General features: G+C 48.7%; 1 protein-coding gene across 7 annotated transcripts in view; it reads left to right on the top strand.

Moving 5' to 3' along the window:
- LOC135910214 (uncharacterized) overlaps positions 1-18,271 on the top strand; it is a 71,744-nt gene extending 53,473 nt beyond the window's left edge. For all 7 annotated transcript variants that reach the window (XM_070526515.1, XM_070526513.1, XM_065442270.2 and 4 more), the window contains 2 exons: positions 2,763-2,897; positions 17,947-18,271. In XM_070526515.1, the coding sequence (XP_070382616.1) occupies positions 2,763-2,897; positions 17,947-18,159 (348 nt within the window). In that variant the 3' untranslated portion in view covers positions 18,160-18,271. The remainder of the gene's footprint in view (positions 1-2,762; positions 2,898-17,946) is intronic.
- The last annotated feature ends 257 nt before the right edge of the window (positions 18,272-18,528 follow it).

The following is an 18,528-nucleotide window of genomic DNA, read 5'->3' as shown; positions in this document are numbered from 1 at the left end:
TTCGGGATCGCACAACGCGCGGGAAGGGTACGCGACTGGACGCCATTTGTTGCCACGCAGCTGAAGAAGGGTGGTGCCTATCGCGGAGCTGGAAGAGTGTGCTGTAGTCTTGGAAGGTTTGGGCGGATCAGATACTGCTAGCACAGGCACTGTCGATAACACATCACACAACATTTTCCGCTCTCTCTCTCTCTCTCTCGTGAGCACATGTCCAGTCAAACAAGTGATCGTGTTTTAGCAATACACGTAGGTTCTTAGTCCTCGCTGACAAGTTTGAAATAAACCTTCCAAAATAATTTACGGCGCCCAGAAACTTCTCTACGCCTTGCTTTGACGTGGGCGGCAGCATGCTAAGAGCGCATTTGACCAGCTTTCCATCTCGTTTGATGCCATCTTTAGAAAGGAAGTTGCCCAAAAAGTGTACCTCTTTAACGCTAAATACAATTTTTTTACGGTGGAGGGTTAGGCCGGCTGCCTGTGGCGCGGCCATGGTGGCGCGAAGGCACCTATCATGCTCCTCTTCGGTTGCACTTCACACAAGCACGTGATAGATGTAGACGCGCGTTTCGTCTAAGACATCCAAGATGGTATTCGTTGCCATCTGAAACACCTTGTCCGCAGTGCAAAATCCGAAAGGCAGCCCAAGATAACGGTACCGGCCGAATGTAGAGATTTTCGGTGGTGCCTTGCCGAGCGGAATATGGTTGAAATCTACTACAATTTGCATTTAGTTGGCTCAACGTTTTCAGCGCTCAACAGCTCGGCCTCCTCGTCACGGGACGGCAGCTGATAGTGTTCCCCTTTCAAGTATCAATCAACGAGTCTAGGGCAGAAACAAACGCGTAGACGGCCGCTCTCCTTCAGGACGGTGACAACAGGATAACCCGATCAGAGGGGGCATGTGTTCTTTCCATGATTTTGTGCTGTTACACGCGCCCAAGCTGAGTCTGCATTGCCTCTCGATTGTCGTGCGGAATTCGGCGCGCCCACAGCCGCCACTGGTGTTGGCCCTTCGAGGCGAATGCGATAGGCTTCCTTGAAGCAAGCCAGACCGGTGAAGAATTGTGGTAACTCGCTGAGGGCCTGGTACTTCAAGTGCATTTCAACCTGCAGACAATGGACTCTTGAGATCAAACCAACGCGTTCGCAAGCCTTCAGTACTAAAAGCGCTTACATGCCTTTCTTTTGACAACAGAAAGTCCGCTGGCTCCTCGAGTTTGCCAATCCTGACAGGTAGCGTGACGAGCCCAAAGAGCTTGATTATTCACCACTTTATCGTCTCAATACCTTTGCCGAAGGACGAGTTATCACTTTTTGCCAAAGTTGACAAAAATAGTGTGTGGAAGAAGCTTGGTTGGTGTTCTCGTGTCAACTTTTAGCTGTGCCTCGTGATTAGCCAGCTTTACAGCGACTACCCAGTCCGAGTTTCTTGACGCGTCGTGGACGCTAATCGCTGGAAATCGCAGATTCCTCATTTTCTTCCTGGGCCTTTCCGGCGCAGTGAACTTGCTGAACATTGTTTCTTGTTCTGCAGCAAGAGTTGCGAAGTGATTGTTTTTATTGCAGATGCCTCATGTTTTTCGCCTCTGGCAGACACGTCCTTGCTTTATGCTCTCGCACGCAGTAAAGGCATTTCTTTTCGGGGCACTAGCTCTTAAGGCCTTTAGGTGTGCCTGGGTTTCTTCCCAAGCACGGCTTTCACTGGCGGCACTTTGTGCTGTTTTGCAGGGTTGAATTAATTTTTCCAACATGAGGTCCCACTCATGCAGTAGTCTGGCCCTCAGCTTGCTGTCTTTCGAGCCTCAATGTCGCATGCGAGCTGCTGTAAAATCAGTGAATATTTCAGCTCTCCGAAATTGCAGTTTGGGAAAATCAGCTAAACATCTCTCGAAAATTGCTCGAATGGTCCGTCCTTTCATTGGTGAAAGGACGGACCTGTAAAGACGTAGTGTTCGTACGTTTTGTACCGCCTCGGACTGAAGTACTCTTCTAAGTTCGGTACAATTACGTCGGAACCATCGCGTTGCTCAGCCGTCAGCTGAAAGCTATGGAGAATATCGATTGCTTTATGACCCCCCACGTGAAGGTATTTCGCTGCCTTCTGCGCCTTTGTCCACTCCAGCATCGTAGCGGCGGCATCAAAGTACAGGTCCATCTGTTGAAGAAATCTCGTTCCGTTTTCAGGAGCAGACCAGGACAGCAGCAGACGCTCCGACGACGGCAACACTTACAGGAGCCGGTTCATGGGCGGGAATCGGCTCTTCTGACAACATACGTCGGCATGCAGAAAACAACAGGCTCGGAACAAAAGTGCTCTTTATTGCAGCGGTGGCGTTTTAGACATAGGTTAGGCCTCACTGTTGCCAGACTGGCCGCACAATTTCGATGCACACAACATGTCTCAATGCAAGAGATGCGTTACCATCACATCAATATTGGGAGTCTCGCGCAGCCTTGTCAATATTCTGTGCTTCGAATTTAGTTGATTCACTCGCCACGTACTTATTTTGCGTTCGGTTACAGTGTGAATTTCTTTTGTGCTCGTAATATTTGGTGTGGTTAACTTACATCTAATAGAGAATATCTTTGTTTAATTTTTGTGACTGTATTTCATTCAAACTCGTGCTTATTCCAAGTAAGCACACAGCTTTGCACAGATTTTTGCGCACACCTGACCATCACACCGGGAGTGGGGATGGATCGCAGAGAGCCGGCAGCCATATGACCGTTAATGCCTTCGTTTTTTTCACAATTTCCTGCAGATATGCAACTCACAATCGCCACGAGGACTGAAGTTCAACTACGTGTACAACAAGCTTTTATATGTGGCCCAGTCTTACGATAAGGCGTCAAGAAAGACGTCCACATTCGAAAGCGAAGAGACGCTCATCGCCAAGGTTCGTCCTCGCATGGCTCATTGCCACTTTTATCCGCCATGAGCTGGCCGTGCCAGTGGTCAGTATGCTGTAGTTAACCAGCGTAGTAGCAGTTAGCAGGCATCTGACGTCTGACTTTGTTTCAATTTTTCTCAAAAGACATGTTCTACTGAAAACAGCCTTTACCAGCAAAACAGGAGCCCACCATGTTCGTTTGTTCATCATGCTCTGGACCACGCACCGGAGCATAACATGAAATGCTGTCTGCGCCGGTAGCCGTGGTATCGAAGAAGTCACCTTGCGTTTTCGAAAGCCCAGCAATATAAAAATTGCCGACGCTGCTTTCAGAAGCAAGCAGATTCGAACCCCAGGTGCGGAGAAACATTGATGGCTTCCGGATACGATAGTCTCGTGCGCCACACCCCACCTTTTACTCAGACACCGTGCCTGCCACGTTGGTGCACGTGCGATGCGTAGCACCCTGTCATCGCGCGTTTGCGTTCCGCTGACTGACTATCTTTGAGATTGGTGGGCGCATGAAGCAAATCCGCAGGCAGCAAAGGGGACCAGGAATTAAGCTGAATGCAAAAAAGGCCTCCTCGCGCAGGACTCGCTAACCGGGAAAGGTGATGCGTCAAGCTTCATCTTAAGAACAGCGCAACAAAAGTACGGACAGGTAAGAAGACTACAGGACGGCCGCAGACTCGCCCCTCGGAAGTCTACTGATATGGACAAACTTTTTATGCACGATCCTGTCCCGAGCACCCCAAGAACGTTATGCAAGAACAAGCGTGATATGAAATACGGAGCGTGCTCATACAGCCCCGACGTGAACAATACGTGCGCATGATTATGCGTAATCTTTGTCAGTCCTTTGAATGAAGAAAATTCAATTCACTCTGTGATAACGATGACTGACGCACACATCGTTTCCTTCACAAATACGAATCAGTTCTACTATTTACCTTCTGAATTCATCACTGTGACTGTGAATGATGGGGTGTAGCGCAAAACAGGGTTTGCAGCCAGTTGCGCCACAACGTGCTCCACTGTACGACAGTCTATCATTCTTACTGGCTCTTGTGCTCTTTCAAGCGTACGTTGACGCAGCGCCACGCCCTCTCTACGTAGACACTTTCGCATTATACTGGCAACTGGCACACCACGCCCGTTCTGCAGAAAACCTTTGCTTAACTCAGTACTTGTTCGAAAGATAAATCCTATTCTCCGATTTTCGCTCAACAGCGGTGCAAATGTAGCTCATTTGCTTTGGTGCCACGAAAACCAAGTCAACCCCGCACCTTTTTGCCTCTCTTTTAGGCCACGTGACATACGATGCACATATGAAATGACGGCCACCTGTCATTTTTTTTGTGTGGTCAAATAATTTGCCTCTTTCTTTTAGCCAACACATCTTCTCGCAAGAACGGATGAGGAAATCTACCGGGTAGCCAGCGTGTTCGAGCTTACCCACACGCTGGCCGAAGCTCGCTTCAGTGGTCTCTGGGAACGGCTTAAAGAATTCCGCCTTTAGGTGCGGGACTGCGATGTCCCCTTTATTGAGCTTAGAGTGCGCTGAAGTGTGGTCTTATAGTGGTTTTACTAAGCGACAGGCATATCTACAACAAAGGTGGTCCAATTTCAACTTCAATTTTCAATCCAGAGTCTGTATAACACCTACTTCTGCCGTCTCACGAGCGAACTTCAAGCCTTCTCCAGTTTCCTTGAAAATTTCTCGACGCCATTCATCCAACGAACGGCTTTGACTCTTTACATTAACACACGTTCATCGTCCCCATATCTAATGACTCGTAGGATGAACGATATTCTGCATATTTTCATAGAAACTGGACAAGGCTTTAAATTCACTTGTGAAACGCCAAAAGTGGGCGTTATACAGTTTCCAAATTTGAAGTTGAAATTATGCCATCTTTGCTGAAGGTGCGCCGCTCGTTTAGTCAAACCTCTCTTAGACTACACTCCAGCTTACTGTAACCTCACTAGAGGGGGTACCACATTTTCGCGCCTAAAGGCGGCGTTGTGTATGCTGTACCCAGCGACCACTCACGAGAGCTTCGATCACCAAGGGGGTATACCCTCAAATACGCTGGCTATACATGGTACATGTGCTCACCTCTTCTTGCGAGAAGATCATTTGTTAGCTAAAAGAAGACGGCAAATCACTTAACGCACATAGAAATGCAAGGTGGCGTTCATGCTATATGTGTGTCGTATGTCACCTGTCATTAAAAAGCGTGGCAGAAAGGCGCGGTCTTGACGTGTTTTTTTTTTCGGCACCAAGGAAAATGAGTGCCATTTGCGCCGCTGTTCGGCGAAAACGATTTGTTTTTACAAGTGAGGCGTTAAGCAAAAGTCCACATTTGTTCCCTGTAGAACGGGCGTGATGTACAGGTTACCATTATCATGCCGAAGGGTGTATACAGCGCTGACGGGGCGCTACATCACCGCGCGCCTAAATGATAATGAAAGACCCAACAAGAATGGTAAACTGGCGCAAATCGGAACGTATGAGGCTGCGAACCATGTTCTCAGCTACGCACTATCATTCACCATCTGAATAAATAACTCATAAGGGAAGCAGGAGAATCGTTTCATATATGTAAAGCAAAAGATGCATTAGTGAGTCCTCCTTAAGTATCATTATCACAGAGTGAATTGAGTATTAAAAAATCGACAGAGATTAGGCCTAATCAGGCATATTGATGGCACCTGGGCTTTATGAGCACGCTCCTGATTACACATCACGCTTGTTATTGTACAACGTGTGTGTGCACGGGATGTGATCGCGTATAAAGAGGTTAGAGTTTCACCCAAAAGGCGAAGCATTGATTGCGATAACAAATCAGATAGTTATAGAAAGTAAGCACACTAGTTTTATCGGCGTTATAAACTGGGAAACATTCGCTTACTAACTGAATTACCAGGCATGGTGTCAGCGTGCACAGGCAAACATGAACGCATCAGACTCGATGACCGCAGACACTCGCTGTCAAAACGCTGGCGTGAGCAAGCGGCAGCAGTAGCGAGCGAAGTGACCTTCATGCTGTGTATCGCTTCAACGCAAACAGCGGCGAGAAAACAGCACACATAAAGGTATGAGCCGTCTGCAGATCTCCTTGAAGATAAGAAACGCGCGACCGCGCACCGCCGAGCAAAGTGCGCAGCTGCTGGTGGAGTACACGCTGCACCCCCCCCCCCCATCCATGCCTCCTCACTTTCCTCCGTTTCCCGCATGAGATTGAGCCGCAGTCGTCACTTCCTCTTGCGCCCAGTGTCAAAATACGCAAAGCTGCCGGAGCCCAACCCCGCCTACCCCCTCCCTCTCGTCCTCTCATCCTCCCACGACCTTTCGCGGTACGGAAGGTGGCGCGTTTGCTCTCCGCCTTCCTCCCTCACGCGCACCAGATCCAGCCGCGATCGTCAGCTCCCCTCGCGTTCTTTCACTCGCACATACAGCATACGATGTGTAGCGACGGTGTTATAGCCCTACAATTTTATAGAGAACATCATGGTGACGGCGACGGCTACGTCAAAAAAAAAAAAGAAAGAAAGTGCCTGGAGCGTACATATAATTGTTAGCGGAATAACATGCGTTTGTTTCCATAAATTTCTCAGTTTCGAGACAGCGTCAGTCCTATCCTGTTCTTACCTGTACGTGTTTTTTTTTTTTTGCGCTGCTCTTAGGATGAAGCTTTACCAACTAGCCCACGCGTATTTTTCTTAAAATTTGGTGCTGCGTCAAGGCTGTAAGCGTAGTCTACCTGAGGTACATCCTTGTTATGTAAAACATAATAAAAGAGGCGTACGAAAAACGAGTGACAAAATGCTGACAACGTCCAAATTAACCACTTCCAGACAAATATTTGATTATATGGTATTATGACATCTTTGTGGTATGTTTCAGGTTCGATGCTCCTTAATTAACGTTTTGTAAGCTGTGGCTTGGTTGCATCGAACGCCACTGTTTGGTGATTTGAAGTAGTAGATGCATCGCTCTAATTTGCAGATGGTATTTTTGTAATTTTCGCAAATTTTTTTACACTTATACTTCTCATAAATAATATGTTCAGCAAACGGTGAGTACTACTGTCGTCGTCTACTGGGTGCTTATTGCCGTATTTTGGGCTGTTTTTTCTTTCATACGATGACTGCATTGTATAAAAGCATGCTTGTTCTCACTATACGCACTAAGAACACTAGTTATGGCAGTGTCTCTAAATCTAGTTACTCAAGGATAATTAATCAAGGGCACAAATATATATGTACACCTTCCAGTGAGCAAATTACATAGCACTGAAAGACATGTTGAGTTCACAACTATATATTTTCTTGCCTCTTACGGAATAGTTCCGAGCTATAGAGAAAGCCCGCAAAATATGAAAAGAGCCCTCGTGAGTACATGCTTCCACGTTTCTAACTCGGCGCTTTCGATGGTGCCACGCGTGAACAGACCGCAAAACGTCTTTGGCTGTTAACCTATTATGAAACTCCTCTCCCTAGAGCCCTCATGCACTCTTTTATGTACTAAGAATCACAAACTGTGATTCCGATGACGTCTATATTGGTGCAAGTACACCTGTAGACAATATATTCCATTGAGGACCGTAAAAGGAGGTACTTCCACAGTTGAATACCGCAGCGTCCATGGGAAAATGACTGTAATACACATTTAAGCGCTTGTCCCGTCTGTCTCGCCTTACTTTACCCCATCTATCACGCTTCATCGTTCTCAAGTATATATGCTCCACCAACTAGCCCAAAATTCCACTCTTCTTCAGGTAAGTCCTCATTCTCAGGGCTATCTGCGTCAAAACGACATCGATGTACAGGTCATATATTAGAGGACCTTTCTGGAACTACACACAGATCAAATTTAAGCTGACAAATTCTGGAATTATCACAATGTTTTTGACTGAAAATGACATTGAATTTCTGCAAACTGGCTGGCCAACGTTTCGATAGGTGGACCTATCTTCGTCAAAGGCGGCCTCGTCATCCTCGGCGTGTTAGTTTTAAAGGGTTGAGGACTCCGGCTCCCCAGCTCCGGCGAGACGCTCGGCCGCCGCGACGGCGAAAACTGCCGGTCGCTGCTATCTCGAGTGCGCACGACTACACCAACGCTTTCATACAGCATGGAGGTTCAGGTGCAAGGTACCGACATGGACCCGAGCCAGTATGACCCTCGGGACTGGACCCAAGTCCTGAGAACACAGGCGAATCACCGGAAAACCAGAAAAGCGACCCAAGATCCAAGCGCCGATCCTACCGGTCGGGAATCGCAGAGTCAGCCGCGGGAAACGCGGGATACCACCACAACTCCCGCACCACACAGCTCCTCGACGCAGCTACGCGTGCTCCGTACAGCTGCACAAAAGATCAAGCAGCTGCCGGCTCTTCCGCCAGACGAATATAAAGTCGTCTTCCGCTCCCAGGGAGGCCTTGACCTGACGATGCTCCAGCCACGCTACCTCCTCACCGCTCTCATGCAGGACCCCTCCATGCTGACACTTCGAATTCACCCGGTCAATAACACTTGCATAGTGTCTGCGGCGAATCAAGATGACGCTCTCAAGCTTGTGCAACTCCAGCACATCATCTACGACCAACGTGAGTATGCCATGGCGGCATATATCGCACCCCCTGATGGCTCAGTTAGGGGAGTTATCACGAATGCCTACTGGAAAGAATCGCCGCAAGAGCTTCTAGCAGACTTGATCGCACGCAACCCCTACGCTACTATACTAGATGCTCGACGGATGGGTCTTACACGCTCGATACTTATCACCTTCGGTCAAGCCATCGTCCCCCGAAAAATTGTTTATGGCGGAGGACTGCATATGTGCACGCCTTACACACCAAGGATCGAGACCTGTAGCAACTGCCGGACCATAGGCCACCGCACAGATGTTTGTATCCAACCTAGGACACACAAGTGCCCCAGATGCGGCGAGTCACACCCGAAGGAACCAAATCCAACATGCACTCCCGTCTGCATCATTTGCCAAGGCCCGCACTTGTCCGGAACCCGGGAATGCGAGCACCGCCACCTCTACAGGACAACGAAACCTACCCCCGAACGCGAAGCACGATCCCGGCGACAAGACGACCACAACTCACCGCGCAGTTCAGGATTCCAACGCTCGGAACCATCTGCCGGCCAACAAACAGGGCGCTCTAAGAGCTCGGACCGACCGACATGGGCGGACAAGCTGAAGACGCCCAACGTGAACACAAAACTGGCAAGCAACACCCCGCATACCCCGGACCCCCGCGACCAGGAGCTTCGGGCTCTGCGTGTGGAGGTAAGCCGCCTCACAACACTTTTAACACACAACCCCGTTCCCCCCTCCACACCCCAGCAACCCTCCCCAGAGCGAATCCTCCCACCCACTGCAGAATCACCCACCGCACCTGCCATACCCGCCTCACCCCCCCACAAAAAGAAACGCACATCGGACTCGCATGCCGATTATCAGGCTGATCTTAAAGACTTGGAATCGAAATTTGACGCCAAATTGGTAGCTCTGGAGACGCGCCTCGAAACCAAGTTCACAACACTCGCCGAACAGCTATCTTCTCGCCTTGAGCAACAGATGGACACACTTTTCACACGCTTAAGCCTAACTCTCGAACGTACTTTTGCACAATTTGAGACGCGCCTTCAGAGGCTAGAGACAAATACCAGCTCTTCACAGGAGGTTTCCCCTACCTCCATCCTACACCTACCTACTCCTCCTATTCCACTACCACCACGAGAACCTATCCTCGCCCCACCCACGCTCCAATATGGCGGGCCGGGATAATTCTACCCACCTATCACTAATTCAATGGAACTGCCGCGGCTTTCGGGGCAAGCGCGCGCCGCTGCAGCTCTTAATACCTACCCTCCCTGCCATACCTAAGATCCTTTTGTTGCAGGACACACAACACCAAGCCAAACTTCCCAGTTACCACGCAGTACACTCAGACACCACCGCCAACCCTCGGGTATCCACACTGATACATCGCACTATTACCTACCAAGAACACACAATCACCTCCACCACTCCGTGTGTCCTCATTGAAATCATCCCCACGAAACGTAATACACCTCCGATCTTCATTGCCAACATATACCACACTCCGCGCCAAGCTATGACCACTCTCGATACTCTACTCCATAAAATTCATAACATCGCGGGCCGAAATCCCCTACTCATAGGAGGCGACCTTAACTCTCAGCATACAGACTGGGGTTATCGGTACACCACAGCACGGGGTCGCAGGCTTTGGACTACTGTCCAAGACCTGCGCCTTACTACACATAACAACTTTCACACACCAACCCGAATTGGCAACAGTGTAACCATGGATACTAGTCCGGACCTTACACTTAGCCGTTGCCTCAAAGGTATCTCGTGGTCACGAACGCAACACACACTCGGAAGCGACCATTACATGATAGCCATCCAAATACCTCACACACAACACAGCCCTCGACTCCTCACCCACAATCTTATCAAATGGGATGCAATCCGGTCCGCACGACAAGAACACCCAGACACCCCGATACAAGACATTGATCAGTGGGTCGCATCTCTCCTAAACGATATAACCGCACACACACAACACATTACCACGTCACCCGACACCCCAACACTGGACACGCGCCTAGCCCACCTCTGGGAGGCACACCACAGCATCCTAGAGAGATGGAAAAGCCAAAAACATAACAGAAAGCTAAAACGAAGACTGGCCACGCTACAGACACAAATCGCTGCACACGCCGAGGAGCTGTGCCGTTCCAACTGGGGTCAGGTGTGCAACAGCATATCTGGCAACCTCTCTACCAAGAACGCATGGCAACTCCTACGGCATCTTGTTGACCCCACACACTCGCGCACAGCATCACATCATCACATCACACGCCTCATCCACAACTCCACGCTCTCCCCCGACACCCTTCTGGACCAACTCCGGACAGAACACACGGCACCCGGCACCTCCCCCCCTCTACCACCCTACACAGGAGCCGCGAATGAGGCCCTTGACACCGATATTTCGGAACAAGAGGTCCGCATGGCCCTGCAAAACATCCGCACAAGCTCTGCACCGGGAAAGGACAGAATAACAAACTCTATGCTCCGTAACCTGGACGATCAATCTATCACACAGATTACAGAATATTTTAATCAATGCTGGAGAGAGGGCACCCTGCCACAGTCCTGGCGCCATGCCAAAATTATCTTCATCGCGAAACAGAACAAACCCCACACCATATCAAACCTCCGCCCCATATCACTCACATCATGTCTCGGGAAGCTTCTGGAGCATGTTGCTTTAAACAGACTCAATCAGCATATGCAGGACCACAACCTATATCCGCACAGCATGGTGGGCTTCCGCCCAGGTCTCTCCGCCCAAGATGCAATGCTTCAATTGACGCACGACATCTTTGACCCTCTCATCCCCGCTCATACTAAAGCCGTCTTGGCCCTGGACTTGTCCAAGGCCTTTGATCGCGTAGAACACCAAGCGATCATGGCGGCTCTCTCCCCCCTCGATGTAGGCGCCCGCATGTACGCGTACATACAAGCGTTCCTCTCGGGACGCACGGCCGAGGTTCATATGGGCTCCCATGCGTCCCCTCCGTACACCCTCAGCGGAGTGGGTACTCCGCAAGGTTCTGTCCTTTCCCCTTTTCTCTTCAATTCCACACTCATTCCCTTAGCCCATGCTCTTCAAGATATCCCTCACCTTCACCACACCCTCTATGCAGATGACATCACTCTGTGGACCACCCACGGCAGTGATGGTGACATAGAGGAAACCTTACAAACCGCTGCAAACATCACACAACAGCACGCACAAAGCATTGGTCTATCCTGTTCCCCGGAAAAGTCTCAGATAATTTTCATTCGTCCCTCACCACGTACTCTTCCCACCGCCCCAATCACCGTTACTCTGGCCGGACACTCCGTCCCAGAGGTCGACACACTGCGGATCTTGGGCCTACACATCCAGAGCAACGGCCGGAACACTTTCACTATCCGGAAACTCAAGCGGGTGACGGAAGCGCTGTCGCACCTCATCCGAAGAGTTTCCGGCAAACACTATGGCATGAAGGAGCCCGATTTGTGTCGTCTCATTCATGCCTTCATACTTAGCCGTTTCCTCTACACAATACCATATCTTCGACTTCGACAAGAAGAAATCGCCACCCTAGATGCTATGCTTCGCAAAGCCTACAAGGTGGCCCTACACCTCCCCCCTAACACGCAAACCACCAAACTTCTCCAGCTTGGGCTCCACAACACCACACACGAACTCATAGAGGCCCACAGGCAAGCACAATACACTCGTTTAGCTCAATCTATCACAGGACGTTACATACTAGACGCTCTCCGAATTCAGATACCAGCAGCCGACCCCACACTCCTATCAGTTCCCCGCCCCATACACACTCTGCTCACAGTAAAACCTCTCCCTCGGAACACCCACGCCACCTATCATTCGGCCCGCCGCAAAGCCCGCGCAAAAGCTCTACACAAATACTACGGTAACGAAGCTGACGCCGTATGGGTGGATGCGGCCTGCACGGGCGACGACGCGGTAGCTGTAGCCGTCGACAATACTCTCCAACCCATCGCAACTCTCCACCTTCCTGGCGCATCCACCCCGGAATCCTCGGAAGAAGCGGCGATCGCGCTTGCCCTTACACACACTAATGCTCGGTACGTCCTTTCCGACTCAAAAACCGCACTCCTAAATTTTGCAAGAGGACGAGTCCACGAGACCGCCTTCCGCATTCTCAGCTCGCCCTCCGCAAACCCGCCCCGCCAGGTGGAACTGATCTGGGTGCCTGCGCACTCTGGGAACCCCGGCAACGAAGCCGCCAATGACCACGCCCGAGGTCTCATCAACCGGGCGGCGGCGGAATCGGAGTCGAGCTCTTCCCGGGAGCGCATGCACTCTTTCAGCGAGCTGACCCAGGCATATCGCGCCGAACGTCAGCTATACCCCCCGCCCCACCAATCCCTTGGCAACTATCACCAAATACTATGGCGCCGCCTCCAGACCCGCACCCTTCCCTCCCCCTATTTCCTCTCCCGCATCCGCCCGGGAGCATACACCCCCTCGTGTGCTCAATGCACTCACCCCCATGCTACGCTTACCCACATTCTCCTTGAATGCCCGGCGGACCCTCCCCCGCGGGGCCCGGAGCACCTGACTACATGGGAGGAATGGGAGACCCTTCTGCGCTCGACGGACCCGGCCAGGCAGAAGATCGCCACTGACCGGGCCGCCCACGTCATGGAACTCCATGAACTCACAAACGTATAGCGCAGTGGGGTCGTGCGGGGACCCTGGGACCTACGTGCCCGAACCTCTTGGTCAATAAAGTTGTTTCTCTCTCTCTTAAAGGGTTAGTGCAGTGACGTCACGTGCGGGTGTTGTCGCTGGCGGCTGGTTTTAAAGAGAGAGATTACAAGAGGGAACAGGCGCTGTCGTCCGACGTCTGTGAGCCTCATTCTCAAGACGAAGGGACAAGAGCGTGAGAGTGGGCACGCGGGGAGGAAAGAAAAGAAATAGAAGCAGAAAAAAGGGAAAAAAAGGAAAAAAAGGAGGGGGGAGCCAGGGCCGTACCAAGACACAACAAAGGGGGGGAGGTGAAAGAAAAAGAAAGAGAAAAATGAAATCTTTAAGAAATACGGGGGCTTGGGAGCGTGTTGGAGATGCGAAAGGTTCCACATCTCCACATTCCTTAACCACTACCTTGGTAACTTGCCGAAAACACTTCCGTCATTTGTACAAGATACGCCCCACCTGCTGAGAATTATAGAAGACATTAATACTAAAGGCACACTACCCCACAACACAATTCTCGCAACACTAGACGTCACGGCGCTGTACACCAACATTCCAATCCCTGATGGTTTATCTTCGATAAAACAAACGCTGTCTAAACACAGTGCACAACACTCTACTGAAGTTTACCTGTCTCTCCTTGAATTAGTTCTCACACATAACTACTTCGAATTTGAAGAGAGTTACTACCTACAGATACATGGTACAAGCATGGGTACGCCTTTTGCACCAAGCTACGCGAACATATTTATGGGGATTCTAGAAACAGATTTCCTATCGCGCTGCACTACCAAGCCCCACACATACCTACGATACATAGACGACATACTCATAATCTGGGGACATGGCCAAGACAGTCTAGATAAATATGTATCCTTTCTAAATTCTGTTCACCCAACAATAAATTCACATCAGAATCCTCAACTGAGCGCATAAACTTTCTGGACACAACAATATACATTGACAATGGTGAACTAAAGACAACGCTGTATAGGAAACCTTTCGACAAACAACAGTACCTAGAATATACCAGCCACCATCCCAGACATTGCAAACAAGGCATCTTTAAAGGCCAAGCCACACGACTACGTCGCATTTGCGTTGAAAACCAAGACTACATAGGTAGACTCGATCACCTTAAAGAAACGCTATCAAACAGGAACCACCCAAACAGTGACCTTCAAACAGCTTACATCGCTGCAACCAAACTTGATCGAGCCGAGGTCCTCAAGCCCCGCCCGAAGATCACAAGAACAACAACGCCTCTTCTTACTACTAAATTCTCAAACACACTCCCAAACGTGAATAACATCCTAAGTAAATACTACCCGATTCTCACCAGCAACCAGAAACTTAAGAAGATTTTTCCCGACCCTCCCAGAATGGCCTACAGACGCAACACTAATTTTAAAGATGTTCTTGTGCACGCCAAACTACAGAAAAAGAAGAAGTTGGGAACCAATCCCTGTGGTCGCCCCAGGTGCTCTACATGCAAACACATTCAATCCACTACTACAGTAAAAAGTACAGCGTCGAATTACACACACAAGGTAACTTCGGCTTTCACCTGCACATCAAGCAATGTAGTCTACTGTCTAGAATGCGCCGCTTGTAGCAAACAATACATAGGTGAGACCGGACAACAAATCAATACAAGATTCAATGGTCACCACGCGGACACAAAACACAATTTACCCAAAGCAGTAGCCAGCCACTTTAATGAACATGGACATATGTTTGACAAAGCAAGGCTCTATATACTACAAACAAATTTCCGTTCCCCTCGCGAAAGGAAGTACACGGAATCATACCTCATACACAAGTTTAATTGCCTACACCCGACAGGAATTAATTTGGCACGCGGCAACTTAGAATCTTTAAAAGCTGTAACTTAAATCTGAAACTCTCATATCACCAACCAATACACAAAACACATTAGGCCACCAACCAACTTTAATTCTTAACCTCACCTACTCTTTCTTTTCGGAGGAAAGGGAAAGGGAAAAGGGAAGGAGGAAAAAAAAATTTCCTGCCTACTACTCAATTTAATGTACTCTTTCAGGATTTTACGTCTATACCAACTGTACGATCCCCTTCTTCCATGTACACTTTCCCGCGCCCGCTTCTGCACGCGTCACCCTCCTGTTTGCTATACCGATTTCGCCCCGCCCCCTTCCCCCTGGCCCCCTTTTTTAGTCTTTTTTTTTGAAACCCCCTCGACAACACATTCCGAAGTCAATATGCCTTTTTCGGCGCCTCAACCCAGAGTATCGCCTTCTGGATGCCGCCGTAACGACACCTACGTTAAGCGCGTGGGGCAGTGCCCCTTGAAAGACCATGCGGCTGCCTTTCAGTCACCCCACACATTGCACCGCACACTCCCCGTCGCCACCTTAACTATTTCAAAATTACTCGACCTATTGCTTGACCGGCCGTTCTAATGCCTCAAAAACATGCCGCCAACGACTCCCCCTGAACCCCTCCTAACCTTTCGCATCCCCAACACGCTCCCAAGCCCCCGTATTTCTTAAAGATTTCATTTTTCTCTTTCTTTTTCTTTCACCCCCCCCCCCTTTGTTGTGTCTTGGTACGGCCCTGGCTCCCCCCTCCTTTTTTTCCTTTTTTTCCCTTTTTTCTGCTTCTATTTCTTTTCTTTCCTCCCCGCGTGCCCACTCTCACGCTCTTGTCCCTTCGTCTTGAGAATGAGGCTCACAGACGTCGGACGACAGCGCCTGTTCCCTCTTGTAATCTCTCTCTTTAAAACCAGCCGCCAGCGACAACACCCGCACGTGACGTCACTGCACTAACCCTTTAAAACTAACACGCCGAGGATGACGAGGCCGCCTTTGACGAAGATAGGTCCACCTATCGAAACGTTGGCCAGCCTGTCTGAGGTACTTCAACCCTGTTTAAAAAATTTTATACCACAGTGTGCCATTCCATCTGCCAGCCCCTTTCTTGTTTTTGGACTGCAAACTGGCTAGTACGCTTATATTTCGTTTTCACAATGATTAGCACAAAAGTACCGTGCGACACTATACTGACACACCTCTTCCTTTTTTTTGTTTTGTGTCTTTATGAGAACATTTTTGCTGTGGATTATGATGAGTAAGTGTAGTCATTTTTAAGTACATGTTGCATAGTGCAAATCTAGCAGCGTAAAAGTATGTATACATGTATGTGGTGTTGCATACATGGGCCCTATAACGTAAAACTTGTCCAATTTGTTTTTATTCCAATCTCCTGACTTCAAAGTTTCGTAACCGCCGAAGCAAGCATCGGGGGGGGAGGGGAGGGCTGTTTGCAGAATTGGAATAGAAAAGTTTGGAATAGCTTTATGTTATAGCGTCCATGTGTGCATTTCATAAATATTACATTTCGGAAATTTGCGAAAATTAATTCTTTCATCTTAAATTACGTGTTGTACTGCGATGTGTTAATTGTAATTTTGTTACGAGAAAGTGGAGGCTGGCCAGCCTGCCGCACTGTTTAGGAGCAACGGGCTTTGTAAGGCCACTAAGCCTTTTGTTTTCTCTCCAGTTTCTGTTTCTGTACAGAAACGAACGAAATTCAAATGAAGATTCATGTACTTCCTAAACTTAACGTTAGAGGGATGATGTGAGAGACCATGAGTTCCCATCCATTACCTTCAGATTATTTTACGAGAATTCAGCTTTACTTTGAGTTATTAAACATAGTCGTACACCATGGGGTCACAAATAAAGGGCACACTAAACGCTTACAGTGGCGCGATAACGAATTGGGTAAGATCGACACATAGAAGATGTTGAACGAAATCTCTATATGGAAAAAAGAAGTGAAGCGTCCAGACAGGACACAAGAGTAGAGAAGTGGATAACACGAACGCGTTCGTGTTGTCCACTTCTCTACTCTTGTGTCCTGTCTGCACGCCTCACTTCTTTTTGCATAATGAATCCTTACCAACTAGCTCAGCTGTCTGTCGTTCTAAGCTTCATTTCTAGTACACTGACGGTATTCGTGTTGTCCACTTCTCTACTCTTGTGTTCTGTCTGCACGCCTCAATTCCTTTTTGCATGATGAATCCTTACCAACTAGCTCAGCTGTCTGTCGTTCCAAGCTTCATTTCTAGTACTCTGACGGTATTCGTGTTGACCACTTCTCTACTTTTGAGTCCTGTCTGCACGCCTCACTTCTTTTTTGTATAATGAATCCTTACCAACTAGCTCAGCTGTCTGCCGTCCTAAGAAGTCTCAATGCTTGCTCTGTCAGGTGTATCGCGCATGATACCTCTTCATTAGAAGGCGACACTAGTACTAAGGCCATGACACAATATTTGTAAATGCCCGTACATACTTTTTAGGCTCCTATGGGATCTGTTACGCCTGACTGTGGCAGCGGCCACATTAAGAAGGCTAGATAACCTCAGTCAATGATGGCGTCAGGGTTATCATGCAGATAAACACAGTATCCGCCCACTCATCCTACAGAGCGGATCATACCTTCTCCTTTTCGTGGAGCACCTTCTACCTTGCGAGCTTTCATTGAACTGTTTTGTCACGTTCATATGCTTAGTGGAACCTTTATATTTTTAGATTGCCATCATTGTCAGCGCTGCCACTGTGCCACTTTTACAATACTAGCGTTCCTAGGCTGCTGACAAAAAATAAATTAAAAGTAGGGTTGATAATTTTCATTCGTTTACTAATTTTCTTCATTTCAGGTCTGTACCATCAAGGAGACAGCCATGGCAATGGACTTCAACATCGCGGCGTATGACATAGAACGGGACTCGCCAAAACCCGTGTGCAATGCCCTTACACTGAAAGGAAGCTATGCGCGCCTCTCGGTGTTGAAGAAACTTAATAGGTTCGTCGCTGTCAACTACAAGACGGCAACGCACAAAACGGAGTGCTTTACATATGCGAAATCCTGAACATTCTAATGTTTCTATCGCTTTTAACATATTTTCTTTAGGTCAATACTGATTTTCTGTAGACTATAGCCTAATGCGCTGCTTTCCGTCAATATAATCTTTATAATTATTATGCTTAACGGTTTTCCGCTTTAGGAAGCGGCTTGGAATAGAAGCCAAATAAAGTAATACACATTAGTGTGAGTGTATTTTTGATTTATTCAGGTTCATTTACACAAATGTGAATATTGCATTCATTGCATATTCGAAAAGGGAGCTATCAAAGCACAGCTCCTAACGACACCTGCACCGCATAAGGAACAGTTCAACAGTACAAGGCAAGAACAACTCGATGCCGTAAACACGGCATAATGCAAAGTGCAGGGGCAA

This window comes from Dermacentor albipictus, chromosome 10, assembly GCF_038994185.2.
Source record: "Dermacentor albipictus isolate Rhodes 1998 colony chromosome 10, USDA_Dalb.pri_finalv2, whole genome shotgun sequence".
Taxonomy (NCBI): Eukaryota; Metazoa; Arthropoda; class Arachnida; order Ixodida; family Ixodidae; genus Dermacentor; species Dermacentor albipictus.
The sequence above is the reverse complement of the archived record's forward strand: the minus strand, read 5'-3'. Positions and strand labels throughout refer to the sequence as shown.